Below are 16,671 nucleotides of genomic sequence, written 5' to 3'. Positions count from 1 at the left end.
GTAAGGGTTCTGTCCTGATCCAGGTTCCCTGAAGGAGTCAGCCAGATTCCCAAGAGGAAACCAGGGCTTTCAAAGAGTGTGCCCAGCTTTCTACCAATGCACGGCCATGCCCATGGCTGCTGGGGTTTGAAGAGAAAGGCAGTCTTTGCAGCAGTTTCTCAGTAGTTTGGATCAGTTCCATCCATAGTCATCCCACACCTGTCATGTGCAGACCCTGGAGCTACAAAGATGAATACTAGGTAATAACCTGGCATCTGGGAGCTCATAATCTCACAAGGGAGACACACACACACCATTAACTCCTAAAAAGTACAGCGTATGCTGTCAGAGATGTAAATGAGAGATGAGGAAACAAAGAGGAGGAAATCCTTTCATTTGTCATAGGTAAGCTTGGTGGGGATGTGATGTTTAAGTTGGCTCTTGAAGATTGAGATGGTCTTTTCCAGACAGAGAAAGGCATTTGAGAGTGTGCAAAGACCCCAGCACAGGACCAGACTGCACCTGCTTGGCGAATGGCTTTGCAGGCGTGGGATTCAGCTATGCTCCTGCATGGTGCTATTCAGGTCACAATGCACAGCTCCCTGGGGCATCACTGTGTTCCTGGGAAAGCAGGGGAATGAGGAAGATGAGCTGCTTTCACCACTGAAAGGCCTGAGGCTTTAAGAGGACCCTGCTTTGACCAAGATCCCACAGCTTATGGACAATGGAGCTCAAGCTTGAACCTGAGTCCTCTGACTGTAAGTCCAGGGCTCTTTCTTAGCATGTCATTCACACAGCACTTTAATGGGATTGGAAAAAAAAGTTCCTGGTGCTAGCAGGCCAGTATTGCACACAATATGGTAGCTGCACCCCACCTTGCTTGCTCTTAGTTTCCGGGGAACAGCTGTCCCCAGCAAGCCAGACTGTGGCCCATGATTTGCAGGTGCTACCTCCCTGGCCTTCCCACAGGCTGGGTAGGTGAGAGACACCACATGGAACAAATCCAGCAGACAAATGGAGAGAAGCAGGAACAAGTGTGGCTGTACAATGAGACCTGAGGAGGTCAGATCTGGAGGGAGAATCAACTCTATAATCAGATGTTCACCTAATGCTTCCATTACACTATGCCACCTTCCTTAGCCTGGACCCCTCCCCTCCAGATACCCCACACTCCTTTGCTTAGGTTGGAAGCCATGGAAAATATCATGTTCCCAGGGAACACTCTTGCCTGCTTTGTCATGGAATTTGAATTGAGTGGCAACCACTCTGGGAAACTCAGCCGTCCTTTCGATGCTGACAGCTGTGGGTTATTCTTCTCCCTGATCTCCTAGGGCATCATCCTGGGGCATCTCCTAGCCCTGACACCTCCAGTTCACCCATTCAGTTAGCCCAGGGAACAAGGACACTGAGGCAGGGAGCCTGATGCAGGTAAAGAGGGAATTGGATGAGAAGCAGTAACTCCACCACAGGGCTGAGAGGGCAGCAGGTGCATCCTCACGGGAGAGGCCTCTTGAGATGGACCTTGGGATGAGCCCTGGGTAAGAGCACTTGGTGGGTTTCAGTTCAGACTCTGAATTCTGCTGGCTGGCCTGTTCATTGCTCAGTTTTCACATGCAACAGTAACAATGGATATGCAGGAATCAAAAGTGAAGACATTTTTTAATTATCCACAAACCTGAGAGCTTTCTCCAAACCACACTGGTTTGTTAGCCCCTATTGTTCTGTTGTTTCTGGGTCTCATTCATGTGTGTATTATTACCTTCTCTGGAGGCACCGGCTGCTCTTACCTCCCAAGCTTATCCGACCAAACTTCTACCTGAGTGCCCACTCTCTTTCAGTCTCTTTAGCTAGCTACCCCTCCCTATCCTCCTCTTTGACCTCTTTTCCTTAAAAAAAAAAAAATCTGAATTCAGTTCTCTCGTGATCTTAGTCATGAGGCTTTAAACATGAACTTGAGGTGGGTGTTTGATGCAGCAGGTTAAGCTGCCTCTTGGAAAGCCTGTATCCCATATCAGGTTCCCTGAGTTCAAGCCCTGGCTCTTCTCCTGTTCTACCTTCCTGTCAATGCCTGGGAGGCAGCAGAGGTAACGGCTCAAATCCTTGGGTCCCTGCCACCCACGTGGGAACCCTGGATGGAGTTCAGGCTCCTGGCTGTCACTGCCTGGCCAGGCCAGGTCATTGTGGGCATTGGGAGAGTGAAGCAAATGGAAGGTCATGATCTCCATTTCTCTGCCTTTCAAAACAAATGCACGAATGCTTTAAGATAAAGGAATAAATATCCCTTGGGAGCTGATAGCTGCTGAGGGCTACTTCCTGATCTTACATTTCCCCAGGGTGCAGGCTCACTTCCCCACCTCTCCACCTCAAAAGGAACATGTCCAGAATGCAATTTTGGATTTTTTCTGCCACCAGCCTGCTTCTCCTGGAGTCCTCCTCCTCCTCTGTGAAGAGCACTGCCACTTCCTCCCAAGGAAAAGGCCTCCTCCTCCTCCTCAGTACTCTGGTTTCCCTTTGCACTGACCACACCTTCCATTGGCCAGTCCAGAATCTAGGCCCTTCTCTATGCCTTCCCTGCACCAGAGCCTTGGCACGGCCTCCCAGTCAGTCCCCTTCCCACCTCTTGTGGATCACTGTAGATATAAGATGGGACATCGGCTCATGTCTTGCCCATCTGCTTCGCTTCCCCAGTGCACTCCCCCATGACCTGCCTGCAATCCCATCTGGCTGGCGTCATCGCACCCTGCTGCCCCCACCTGCATCTCAGCTTGTTCTGCAGTAGGCCAGTTGGCAAACTTCATACTGTCTCTGGCCATGATCTTGTCAACTAGAGAGATCTTTGCCTTGACCTCAGACAGGTCCAGCCTGGCACCACCTTCAAGGACTTGCCCAGGCAGTCCTGCTTGCACCTCGATGTTCTACACAGTGCTGCTCTCTACATGAAACGCTGCAAACATGTTTTGCTCAGCCTTGCTGCATCTCTTCTAGAGAAGAAATCTCATGAAGCCAGCCTGCACACTCTGGCTCCTCCAACATTCCTTCCTCAGTGCCTGAATGGTGCCTGGAACCCAGCGTGTGTTTAGTACTATTGTTGAGTTAATGAATTTGCTCTTTTACCACGTATTTTTTTTAAAGATTTATTTTTATTATGTTTTTATTGGAAAGGCAGATATACAGAGAGGAGGAGAGACAGAAAGGAAGATCTTCCATCCGATGATTCACTCCCCAAGTGAGCGCAACGGCCGATGCTATGCCGATCCGAAGCCAGGAGCCTCTTCCGGGTCTCCCACACTGGTGCAGGGTCCCAAAGCTTTGGGCCGTCCTTGATTGCTTTCCCAGGCCACAGGCAGGGAGCTGGAAGGGAAGCAGGGCTGCCGGGATTAGAACCGGCACCCATATGGGATCCCGGGCGTGCTAGGTGAGGACCTTAACCACTTGCGCCACCGCGCCGGGCCCTACCACGTATTTTAAAATCACTGCTTCAAGGGCCATTTTAAAAAGAAAAGGTAGAGTATGTGTTTGATATGCCCATGTCCCACATCAGAGGGCTTGGATTCAACATCCGACTCCACTCCTAAGTCCAGCTTCTGAATAATGCAGACCCTTGGAGGCAGCAAGTGAAGGTGCATGCGCTATGGGAGACCTGAATTGAGTTCCTGGCTCCTGACTTTGGCCTAGCCCGGTGCTGGCTGTTGTGGGCTTTTGGAGTTGGATTGTGCATCAGAAGATGGGACTCTGTGTCTATTTACCAAATTAAAAAAAAAAATCGTCTTACAGTCTTTCCCCACCCCTTTAAGTTCAAGTTGTTTAGCCTGTGGACTCTTTGCGCCTTGAGCTCCTTTGCAGGTTTCTATATACCCTCTCAGCGCATGTCAAAGTCAGGCTTCTCCGTAGAGCTTGCTTTGTTTCTCACGATATTTGGCCTGGGATCTCATAATCCCTTTGATTCTGCTCTCATTGTGCTGGTCCCATTGCTCTCGGAGCCTCACAGCCACATAAGGAAGGACCCATTTCTCAGGCGTCCTTTGAAGCAGAGTAGAAAGGAAATGAGCTTAAGTCAAGCTACAGAGGATCTCTTAGCTCCCCATCCCTGCTCTCACAAGTGGTTCCTGAGCCTCCAATCCATGTTGTATCCCCTGCTCATTCTATGGCACCTGCTGGCATGTAGATCATGTTCCTGTCCAGTGCTTTCAAAACAGTCAGAGACTCAAGAGACAGAGAGAATTCCACAGGCAAGTAAAGAGTTTCACAGTGAATGCCGTGTGGCCAGGAGACAGGCCTCCCAGGTCCTGAGCAGGGAGGCACTACCTTGCTGTGTAAGAGAACAAGGTGTAGGGGCAGGTGACTGGGAGGAGTGTGGCTTGTTTGGACTTCAGCAAGAATTCCATGTGATCCGAGCTTAAATAATTGGCAGGGAGGGAACAAGGAAGAGGGGATCATGAGTGACAAAATTCCAAGTAGGAAAGGTTAACAGAAGCCAGGATCTCTAGGACTTCTAAAAGCTCACAGAGGTTGAGTTCTGTGGCACTGCAGGTTAAGCTGCCTCTGAAGATGCCTGAATCCCTACTGCAATGAAGGTTCAAATCCCACATCCCCCTCCTGTGATCCAGCTCCTGCTAATAAGCCTGAGAGGTAGCAGATATAGCCCCATGTCTTGAGTACCTGTCACTCAGATGGAGTTCCAGGTTCCAGGTTCTAGCCTGGCTCAGCTCTGGCTGTTGCTGAATGCAAGATTGCTCAGGAGACTGGCCTTGTGACCCAGCAGATTAAACTACTGCCTGTGATGTGAACATCCCATATTGCAGGGCTGTTCTAAGTCCCAGCTGCTCTACTTCTGATCCCAGTCCCTGCTAATGCTCCTGGAAAGGCAATGGAAGACAGCCCAAGTGCTTGAGTCCTTGTATCCCAGGTGGAAGACTCTATCCATGGAGTTCCTGACTCCTGACTTTGGTCAAGCCTGGCTCTTACAGCCCTTTAGGGGAATGAAGATGCCTTTGTCTTTTCCTTGTTTTCTGTCATTCTGTCTTCTAAAGAAATAAATCTTTCTAAAAATCTCATGGATGGCCCAGAATTCTGGCATAGTGTGATAAACTTGCTGCCTGTGACACCAGCATCCCATATGGGTACCGGCTCAAGTCCCAACTGCTTCACTTCCAATCCAGAAACATCTCTCTCTCTCTCTTTTCCAAAAGGTTTATTTAGGTGCAAAAAATTTTGAAATGCACACACGACTTTTTCATATGTGTTTGCCGGGAACTTTATGAAGACCCCTTTGTACAGCCAAGAAGGACAGCGCACACAAGCATAAAATAGACTATTCATGGTGGCTGTCTCCCAGTCATGATTTTTTTCCTGCTACTTCAAGACTTGGATATCAAAAAGTTTCTTTATTATAGGAGATCATGTTTAGGTCAGTATTGATTATAACAGGAAGTAGACGGACTAAGTGAAGAAGTAAATGCTGGTGGTGGGGTTGGGTTGGGGAAGGGTGGAACAAGACACCTGTCTGACAGCATCCCTGCAGGACTGAGCTGGTGGGAGGACTCCTGGCCTTAGGGTGGTTCCTTCAAACTTCAAGGCTGGGCTCTGCTTGTGCCTGTGGCCCAGAAACTAGAGCCATGCCTCTGACTAGCAATGGGCCCTCCTCCAAGGGACCTCTTTGCCTGACTCCCTGCTTCCCCTTCTCCCCAGAGGAGTCTTTCCAAAGGTGTTTCTAAGAAACAGCATGAGTAGGAGGATGCTGGCTCCGGGGGAAGCAGGTGCCCTTTTCCTAAATAGAGACCTGCTCTTCTCCGCAGCCTTGTCTTCCTCTAACCTTCAGCCTCTTCCAATCCTGCTGGCAACTCATTGCTTTTTTTAATCTCTTCTAGGAAATGATCGAAATGGGCTAGATTTCAACAGACAGGTAAGAACTCGGGCCAGAAGAAAATGGTTATTTCATAAGTTTTTAGTTCTTTTTTCTTTTAATTCTGTTTTTTAATGGAGAGGGTCATGTATGCCCAGTCTGGTTGGGAGTGACAAAGGAGATTAAGTACAGCTTGAATCATCTATTGATAGAACCCTTAGCTTTCAAGATGAAAGGCCCTCAAGTCTAATCTCCCACTCTAGCCCTCGACCCATGTTGGGAACCTCCACTTTAGCACCCCCTTCCAAGAATTTTGGTAGGTCATACGTATTCAGCAGAAGTCACAAGCCCGAGATATACCAGAAGTCTCAGCTGTGAACAGGCTAAGAGGTACAGAAGTTCAGTTAGTATTGTATTTGGGGTGAGTGTGTTTATGAGGATTGACTGAATACAGAGGGATTTGTGGAGCCAGTCATGAAGTGCCTGAGTTTCCCCAAGAAACCCTACATCTAGAAGACATTGATGGGGGGGTTGCAGCTAGGGAAACTAGAGAACTCTAAAACAAGCATGGAGCCAGTCCCTGGGGATGGGTGAGTTGGTGGGGGGTGCGGGTTTGTGGTGAGTGAAGGCACTATTTGGTGCCCTGGGAGGGAGCCAAACTGGGGAAGGGCAGGTGGCAGGGAGGACCTTGGGCATGGCAGGTGGCAGTGAGCAGATTGCTGGATGGATGGACATACGTGTGTAAAGCAAAGGCTGAAGCTGCGAGAGAAGGTGTCCCCTTTGCCATTGGAAGCTGATTGGAAGCCTGGGACAGGCTGTGATGGCAGAGGCTGATGGGGCATTGGGGCAGCTGCTGGGAGGAGGATTGAGCTGGAGACCAGCAGAAAGCTACACTGGCAGGCCCTGGAGAGAGGCAGAGGGACAAAAATCACCTGCAGACAGACAGCCTAGTTTGGTGTGTAGAAAGCGGAGTATCAAGCTGAAATGAGAGGATGGGGTGTTTGGTGCAATAGATGAGTCACTGCTAGGGACTCTCACATTGCCTGTCAGAGTGCCTGGTTCAAGTCCTGGCCCCTACATGTCCTCTCCATTTTCCTGCCAGTGCGTACCCTGTGAAGCAGCAGGTGAAAGCTTAAGTGCTTGGGTTTCTGTCACCCACATGGGAGACTTGACTGAGCTTCAGGCTCTTGGATTTGACCTGACCCAGCCCTGGCTGCTACGGGCATTTGGGAAGTAAGCAAGCAAATGAAAGATTCTCTATTTCTTGTTGTTGTTATTGTTGTTGTTGTTGTTCTCTCTCTTTTCCAAATATAGTAAGTATAGTATAATAAAGCAATCAGAAAATCAGAATACTTAATTTTTTCCTGAAGGGCCAGTGTTATGGCATAGCTGGTTAAACCTCTGCCTGCAACACTAACACCTCACATGAGCCCCAGTTCAAGTCTTGGCTATTCCACTTCCAATCCACCTCCCTAATACTGCTGAGAAATCAATGGAAAATGTCCCTAGTACTTGTGTCCCTGCCACCCACATGGGAAACCTAAATGAAGTTCTTAGATCCTGGCTTTGACATTGGGCCTTATTACAGCTATTTGGAGAGTGAAACAGTGAATGGACCATCTCTCTGTGTGTAACTTTGCCTTTCAAATAAATCTTACAAAAATAATCTTCCATGGAGCTCAGGGTAGGCTTCTTAGAGATGGTGATATTTGCACCATTTGAAGGATGAGCAGGATGGGAGGCAATAGCTTGGGGGAAGGGCAGCTGACCCAGCTGGGTAGCCACTGGGCCTTCCTCTGTGTGCAGTGGCAATGAATGTCTCGGATGGGGCTGCATTCTTGCCCTTGTCCTTCTGTATCTGTAGAGTAGTTTGAAGGCACCAGGAGTGTTTCCCAAAAGGACCTGGCTACCTCCTTCACGGTCAGTCCTGAGCCCAAACTTCCCAGGCAAGCCACTTCTGCAACTTGGTTAGAAAACCTGGGTCATTTGCCCACAAATGGATGCTAACCCCCCGCCCCCACCCCCGCCGCCTTCCCCACGCCGGAGGCCTACAACAGAGAGAAAGGCTTCAGTGAAGAGATCTAGGTTAGCTGTAAGGAAGGACCTTCAGTCAGTGCTGCTGCTTAAACCCTGGAACAGCTCCAGGTGAGGAAGATGGGAGAATCAGCTTCTTACTCTGGTCTTTAAAGATGAGGCAGATCTTACCCAGCAGATGGTTTGGCCAGATTTGCTTCGAGGGAAGGAGAGCTGCTAGGTTCTGTGATCCTGAAGGAGCATCCTGAGCAGGGATGAGGCCTGGGCCTGTGCATTCTGCTCGAGGACATGGATCCTCCTCTCACTGCCCCAGACCCCGGGATGAGCTGCATGGTGGGGAGCCCATCCCCCACACCAAGCAAGACTGCCAGCCCAGCCAGCTGCACGGCCCACTGCCCCCTCCCACAGGCTGTGTGCTGGGGACAAGGCTGGGGCAGCCCCTCTGGTCCTAGGTAGCCTGCAGGGAGGCCCCTGAGCCTTTAAGTATCTTGTTGGGGTCTGGTTTCCCCACCTGTTTGCTTCTGCAGGGAGTGGACCCCACTTGAGCCTTGTGGCAGGGGTGCCTCCCTCCCTCACTGGCAAGGGTTCAGATTTCGTCCTGGCAATCAGAGCAGACCTGGACAGCTTTTGCTTGGGGGCGGGAGGTTGGGAGGGGCTTCTGAAGGAGGAGCTGGAAGCAGCCCCAACACATGCATGTGGGGAGCTGGGGAGCGCCTTCCTGCCTTCCTTCCCCCTTTTTCTCCCCCTTCCCACCTCCCACACATCTAGAAAGAACATCACCCTGTCACCACCACCATTGCTACCACCAGGCTTTGCCGCAGGGCCCCTACTCTGCAGCCATGCCTTTCTTTACCTCATTTTACTCGCCACTTAAAGCAATGAGGTCATGAGGCTCAGGGAATTGCCTCCCAGCAGCCCTGCCTTTTTTCAGCAAGGATTTAAGAGATTAAGGCTTTTGACAAAGACCACACAATTGGCCAAATGGCTAAGCCAGAAACTGACATCTTGGACTCTAGGGCCTGCTTTTCCCATGATGCCTTGCTGCATCATCCCCAGGGAGATGTCTGGGGGCCAGCACTGAGCACAAGCTCAGGTGGCTACCTTGGGAGTAAAGGGAAGATAGAGACAGCCGGGAGGGGAAAGGAGCTGGCAGACCCAGGGGCAAAGGGAAAGCTCAGCTTCAGCTAGAAGGCTCCAAGCCAGTTAGTGCAGCTGGAAGCCGCAGCAGGGGTTGGATAAGTTGTAGCCCTGGCTGTTACATGAGCCAGGGATGTAGGCTCAGCCAGTGCCTCCATGCTGAGCCATGCACCTAACTTTCTGGTCCCACAGAAACATTCTGAACATATCCAGGATATAATGGTGAGAAGGCCAAAGGAGCCAGAGGCAGGGCCACACTGTGCTTGTTAGGAGAGATAGGACAGAGTTGAGAGACACCAAGGGGATACAAAAACTCCTGGGTTGGATCTCGGAACTCCTGGGCTCCAGTGCTATCTGTCTGTTACTACCCTTACGTAAACCTCTTTCTGGGTCTCAATTTCCTCATGAATGAAACCAAGAGTGGGTGTATCCATCTCCGAGATCCCTTACATCTGTGCTGACATTTTCCTTGTACTATTTTCTGATTGGTTCACTGGACTCCTTGACTTTTCATGGTCACCCTTTCTCTTTAGAAAGCAAAAAAAAAAAAAAAAAAAAAAATCACCCTGGGCTTTGGAAAAGTTAGGGGAAGTAAACTGCATGATCTGGCTTTGGTGATCCAGTGAGAGCCAGCAATGAGTATCATTTGAAATTGAGGGAGAGACAGGAAGAAGTCCACAGTCAGGTACTCCTTCTTTGAATGTTTACCATTTTTCCATGCCCCATAGAGGCATAGAAGGCTTGTGAGAAGATGACTCATACTGTTAAGCAATGGATCCTGTAGAGGCATGAGAATGCAGAATTCTAGGAGACTGCAAAGGAAGTCCCAGGAGAGTGTGAGAATCAGGTGTGGCAAGAGGCTAGCAGGACTTTGGCTGGAAGGGTCAGCAAGGGCTGTGCAGGCTTAAGAGACAGTAAGTGTGAAAGGTCATAGCTCTGGGGGGCCCGTGAGAAGACCAACATGGAATGAGTCAGCTGGAGCCATGGGTGTAGCAGATTGTGATACCTGTGAGTGCCCAGCCAAGAAGTCTGTGGTTTCTGCTCCAGGCAGCAGGGGACCACTAGGCAGCTTTGAGGGTGGCTGGTTTCATGGGCTGAAAGAGCTTTGGAGGGAGGTGGGTGAGAAGGGAGGGAACGATGAATGAAGAACTGATGCAAGAGAGGCCCCATGATATGCAGTTGAAGTAGAGACGTGGGCAACCCTAAGGACAGGAGTTATAGTAAAGGCATGAAGTCTATAAACAAGAGCCAGACGTGGCATTCCCTGACTGTGATTTTCCACCTCTGTGTGTCCAAACGTTCTCAACTATGAGATGGGGAGAATGGTACCTCTCTCATGGGGCTCTTGTGAATGTTAAATGAGAGTGAGACTGAGGAGAGAGAGAGAGAAAGAGAACTTCTTAGACAAGTATCTAGAATGCACACACGAAGTTTCCTCTGTTGTTACTGTGACAGCAGGCATGGAGAGACCCCGACTAGAGAGAATGTATGAGAAAAGATCAGGAGGATTTGGGCAACAGACTAGACAGCAAAGGAGAGAGGTGAATCCAGCGCACTGTTGGGATTTCTACCTTGCAATGCAGCAGAGCATGTGTTGAGACTCTGACTAGAAAACCAAAAGGACAAAAGGTAGAGCAAATGTGTTTAGATGCTGGGAAGAGGAGGAAGGTTAGATAACGAATTGCAGGTGCTCACTCTGTAGTGAGAACTTTGGCTCCAGAACCCAGGAGATGACTCGGGAATGACAGTGTGTGTCATGTGTAGTCACCACTGAATCATGTTCAATGAAGTGATAGGAAGAAAGGTTACTAAGGGAGTGTTACAGAATGGGAAAAGAGACAGAGAGAGGGAACATAGAGAGGATGGGCTAAGGGCTAAGGTCTGTAGATAGGACTAAAAGAGGACACTGAGAGAGGTCAGAGGAAAGCCACACCCCCAAGGCAGAGATGATTGTGAAGGTGGTGATAGTCAGCTACTTTAGGGCATCTATTGTGGAATCTGGAGCCTGGAAGTGCACTGGGGGTTAAAACACCTGCATCTTACCTACAGATGCCTGGATTCAGCTCCTGGCTCTGTTCCTGATTGCAGCTTTCTGCTCATGCAGGGTTTGGGAGGCAACAGGTGGTAGCTCAATTAGTTGGGTCCCTACCACTCACATGGCAGACCTGGATTGAATTCCCAGTGTCAACCTAGTCTAGCCTCCACCACTTAAGCTAAATCAATCAAAAAGGGCTGGTAAGTCAGGCAGTGAGACTCTAGAAAAAGCACCCCAAAAATAATATGCACAGCCTGTGCTCTCAGAGAACTCGATCACCACACAGTGAGAGGGAAGGTGTCTGAAGAGCTCCCCAGAACATCAGAGCGAGGTGTGCCCATGCCAGTACCACCTGTGACAATGGAGTGACTAGGGGCATATCCAGCCAAGGTGTGAGGAAACAGATCATTGGCAAGATTATGTGTCTCTTTTCTCTGAAGTGAGTTCCCCATTAGAGTCAAGTTGATTTATTAATAATACAGTATATTAAACTCTGTGTATAGAGCACTGAGTGCAACACGTTTCATTTATATACATTTATTTTTATAAAGAAGACTTCTTGTTGTTCAGTTGTTTTCAGGGTGTTTGGCAGGTATATATAGAGAGAAGTGGTGGTGGTGGCAGGGTAGGAGTGAGTGAAGTCATCCAAGCTCTGGGTCACTCTCCAAATGCCCACAGCAGCTGGGACAGGGCCAGACTAGAGCCAGGAGACTAAAGTTCAATCTGAGTATCCCATGAGGGTGGCAGGGACCCAAGCACTTGAATGACCATCTGCTGCACCCAGGGTGTGCATTCGCTCAGGCTTGGGCCCAGGCACTCTGAAAAAGGACTTGGACACCGTAAATAGCATCCACACTGCTGTGCCAAACACCTGCCATGTACAGAGTGTTTTACATACAGTATTTATTTCTCTTTTTTAAAAAGATATAGTTGGGGGGCTGGTTTTGTGCTCCCTGCAATGTTGGCATTCCATATCAGTGTCCTTTCAAGTCCTGACTGATACACTTTCTATCCAGCCTCCTGCTAGTGCACCTGACAAAGCAAGAGAAAACGATTGATTTATTTGAAAAGCAAGCTGAGAGAGAGACAGAGGCAGAGAGAAAGAAAAAGAGAAACATTCTCCATTCACTGGTTCACTTTGAAAAAATGGTCTCAACAACAAGTACTGGGCCACAAGAAAACCAGGAGCCTAGACCTCCATCCAGGTCTCCCATGTGGGTTACTGGGGCCCAAATGCTTGGGCCATCCTCTGCTTGTTCCCCAGGCACGTTAACAGAGAACTGGATGGAAAGTGGAGCTGCTGAGACTCCAACCGGCACGTATGTGGGATGTCAGCATCCTAGGCAAAGGCTTAACATGATGTGCCACAACTCTGGCCCCTGTGTGCATTATCTCATTTCATACTTAGTGTAAGCCTGTAGGGTGATTAGTATCATTCTGTTCCATAGATGAGGAAACTGAGACATAGAGATGTTGAGGAAATTCTTCACAATTACACTGTGCATGGAGAATTCTGGACTTTCAGCCAAGCCTGCTAGTCTCAGGATTCCCTGGAACCCCCTTTCCACCTGCCCTGCTTGCCTAGGGAGGAAGTGTGTGACACAGAGCTAAGTTAGATCCTCTGTATTGGTCAGTCCCCCTGGGGCTCAGATTTCTTATCTGAAATGGAAACAGTAACAGGACCTAGTGTTGTAAGAAGTAGCAGAGTTAAGATCTCTATAGTGCTTGTATCAGTCGCTGAATACAATTATGACCCAGGACCATTAGCTCTTGTTACTTTTTGATGAATGAGAGACCTTAATTTTCTCTTCCTCTGTTCTGGCTGGGTACTCACTTAACTGGGTTGGCCCCAGGTCAGATGGGCAGCAGATGCTATTGAAAAGGCCATTGAATTCTGAGATCCATCATCTTTCTCCCTAAGCTTCATCACCTTTCTCAAATGCAACAAGGAAGGCATGATAAAGATGCTGGCTTTTGGAGTAGAAATGTGTTCTCCTTTGCCAGCCATGCACAATATGTAGCCCTAGGCCCCAGTAATAACTGTTTTCTGTAAGCTGAGCAGCAACCACAGTGCAGGGTGGACCAAGCTTTGCAGGGGGCAAGGAAGAGAAGAGCAGGAGGAGGAACAGCTGTCTGGATTCTGTGGAGGACAGGCCCTAGGACCTGCTAGTTTACCAGATAACCTCCAATATCACCAACAAGTGCTCCTGCATTGGGGTCTGGCTGCATGTTTCCAGTTCTGCCCCAAGCAGGTGGCTGCGGTCTAGAATGTTCTTCTCAGTCCAGGAATGGGAGGAAGAGCAGTGAGGATGGCAGAGGGAGGAGGGCATCCAGGGCCCCTCCCAGATTCTGTGGGCAGCAGGGAATATGTACTCCTTGGGGATTCAATTGAGTTGTCTCTGGCCAAAGCTGACTCTTGTGAGCTGAGATGTTGGATTAGCTCTTTCTGTTCTCAGGCCAGATTCCCTTGGAGGAGAGGTCTTGGCAGAGAAGAGCTGGATTTGGTCCCACATAATAACAGGAAAAAATTTCACCACTGATTGGGCCTTTGGTTTGTTGTAGGCACTGGACAGGGCAGATTTTAGAATTCCCATTGTACAGATGAGGACATGGAGGCAAGAAGAGGTCAGACGACTTACTCAGGGCCTGGGTTCTGACCATAGTTGGTGTGATATGCCAGGAACTTTATATGGGCTTTATCTTATTTTATATTGCTTAATTCTTACAACAGCCCAGTGAGGTAAGCATTATTATTCCCATTATATAGCTGGAGAAACGGTGGCTCAGAGAGGTGAAGTAATTGCTGAAGGTGGAGCTCAGATGTAAGGCAGGCCTGTCTGACTTTCCACCATACCTGACTGCTTTTGAGACAGGAGAAAGGTGTGAGACATGCCCTCAAGTTGCCCAGAGTCTCTCATTTGTCATACGTCCAGTATTTTTCCACATTTCCAGACTTCTTATTCACACCAGCTCCCGTAGCTCACTCCTGGCTGGGCCTTGCCAACTGGGGAGGCAGAGATAGGATCTGCAGGCTCGAGGAGGCTGCCAGGTGAAGGGTGGAGCTGAGAAGGCTTCCCACCCAGAGAGGGTTTCCCTGGCCCAGAGAGCAGCCGCCTCCCTGGGCCTGTGCGTGAGAAGGGTGCAGGGCGGAGAGTGGCGGGTGCTGGTGTGTGTGCCTGCAGGCCAAGGGCGGTGCCCGGCTTTCTCTCTGCCCCCAAGTCAGACTGGGCCGTTGAGGCAGCAGGGGTAACCACGAGAATCCCAGCTTCAGCTGCAAATTAATCTTCTCCACCCCCAAAGCCCTCCTCCCGTGCTGCCTGAATGGCTCTGGAGGCCATCCCTGGGCTGCTGCTCCTGTGCCCCTGTTCAACTCCCTAGCTCAGGCTGAGTTGCTCTTCACTTCCTGCGCTTTTGCTTGACCATGGACCAAGGATTTCTCTACACCATGCTTTTTTTCCTTGCAGAATAGCACAGAAGGAATCTTGTTGTGCAGCTTCACCACATCAGGGAACTGAGGCTCAGGCTAGGGGAGTGACTTTCAGGTGACAGAGCCAGGACCTTGTCCCCCTCCATTAAGTGCCTCCTCAATTACCTGGGTCAACCATTGCCCAGACCTCAGCTGCTGTGTCCAGATCAAAGTCAAGACTTCCTTCTTTCTCCTGGGAGTGACCACCACGCCCTGCTTCCTTCTCACCTGTGAGGACCCTTAGTTCTCTTTTTTTAGACACTTCCTGCCATAGACTCAGATGACACAAATGCTGCCGGGTGTCCCTTGTTCCAACCCTGCAGAGGACAGCCTGGTAGCTGTAGGTCTAGCATTGGCATCACGCACTTGGATTCAAATCCCAACAGCCAACAGGAGCTGAAAGGCTCTCCAAGGCTCAGACCCCCCTCTATGAGACAGGGAAAGCAATGAATTGGACCGAAAAGATTGTTAAGGAGGATTGAATGAGATCTAGAGTGTAAAGTATATGAGAGCTGCAGACATTTGACACCTTCATTCCATATCACAGTGGCTGGGTTTGAATCCCAGTTCCACTCCTAACTTCAGCTTCTTGCCAGTGCACACTGGGAAGCAGGAGATAATGGCTCAAGTCCTTGGGTCCTTGCCATCCACCTGTGATACACAGGTTGAGCCCTGACTCCTAGCTTCAGCCTGGTTCAATCCTGGATATTGTAGGCACTGGGGGCGTGAAGCAGTCTATCTCAAATAAATAAATGATAATTTAAAAATAAAAGCAGTCTGGGACATAATAAATGTTGGATAAATGTGAGTTGTGGTTGCCCTTGAAACCTTTAGCAGCACTATTGGTTCCACCCGCCACATTTCATATCAGCCTGATTCCAGTTTGCCTCTTCTTGGCCATGCCCTTGGGAGGCTCTGGAGACTAGTTGGCCAGTCTGCTCAGGACCTCCAGCTGCTGGCTTTCCTCTGGAGTGCACCTACGTTTGCCTCGTGCCTGACCAAGCCCGCTGCTAGAACAGTAAGAAACTGTGGGCCCATGTGGGTGGCAGTTTGTGTCCCAGCTGCTCCACTTCTGGTACAGCTCCCTGATTGTGGCCTGAGAAAGCAGTAGAGAATGGCCCAAGGCCTTGGGACCCTGCATCCACGTGGAAGACCTGGAAGAAGCTCCTGGCTCCTGGCTTCAGATTGGTTCAGCTCTGGTCATTGCAACCATTTGGGGAGTGAACCAGTGAATGAAAGATTTTTCTCTCTGTCTCTCCTTCTCTCTGTAAATCTGACTTTCCAATAAAAATAAATATTTTTTAAAAAGAGAAGAAAGGAAAGTGTGCCAGATTTTGTCTGTGCCAGTCCATCACAAACCTGTCTCACTGTACCTGAGAGGATGGAGTTTGAAACACTGTAGGCAAATCAGAGTTTTGTATAAAAGTTCTTTTCTTCCTCAAGAGAGCCTGCATTTAAAGAAATATTAAACAGAATAATTTTTCCTTTTTAAAACTTGATTTTTATTTATTTGAAAGAAAGAGAATGAGAGAGAAAAAACACCTGCATTCATTGATTCACTCTCCAAATGGCTGTAGCAGCTACGATTGGGTCATGTCAAAACCTACACACAAGTCCCACAGCTAATTACTACCCCAGATGGCTAACTGGAGTGGCGCAAGCTCTCCAGGCCAAAAGAAACCTGCTTTTTAGGACATATATGTGCACATATGTTTTAAAGGAGTGTCACACAGTCCTTGAACAGCAGGTGGTCTGTTGATCCATTGTCCTTCAACAGGTTCAGGGTCAAGAGTGCTAGGAATGCACAGTTGTGGATTCTTCCAACATCTCTTTGCTTACTTTAAGACCCCAATCCCTCCATGTAGATGTTGCTCTCTGGAGGCAAACACCATCCTCCAAACTCACTTAGATGGGTAAAACTCCACATTCCCTCACAGGTGCGGGAGCTCTAGACGCTACTGTGACAGACTTCTTCCTTGAACTTTAAAAGGGGGATAATGACGTGAATTTTTATAACACTCAATCAATTCCATTTTGACAATCTGAGATGTTGCCCTTTTTGGTATTAAAATATTTATTGTGTGTAGTGGAAATGATGGTCAGAGTAGATGATATTTGTTACTGTCATGTTCTTACTTCACAAGGTGAAACAGCCCTACTTGAGCATGCTGTTAGAGG

The 16,671-nt window shown here is 49.1% G+C and overlaps 1 protein-coding gene across 2 annotated transcripts in view; it reads left to right on the top strand.

Annotated features, from left to right (window-relative positions):
* POU2F3 (POU class 2 homeobox 3) overlaps positions 1-16,671 on the top strand; it is a 74,395-nt gene that overhangs the window by 22,924 nt on the left and 34,800 nt on the right. For both annotated transcript variants that reach the window (XM_040977208.1, XM_040977207.1), the window contains exon 3: positions 5,847-5,881. In XM_040977208.1, coding sequence (XP_040833142.1) covers positions 5,847-5,881 — 35 coding nt within the window. The remainder of the gene's footprint in view (positions 1-5,846; positions 5,882-16,671) is intronic.

Source organism: Ochotona curzoniae, unplaced genomic scaffold, assembly GCF_017591425.1.
Source record: "Ochotona curzoniae isolate NIBS_2020 unplaced genomic scaffold, NIBS_Ocur_1.0 contig_2723, whole genome shotgun sequence".
In the NCBI taxonomy this organism is placed as follows: domain Eukaryota; kingdom Metazoa; phylum Chordata; class Mammalia; order Lagomorpha; family Ochotonidae; genus Ochotona; species Ochotona curzoniae.
Note: the sequence above shows the minus strand (reverse complement) of the source record. Positions and strands in the feature narration are given on the sequence as shown.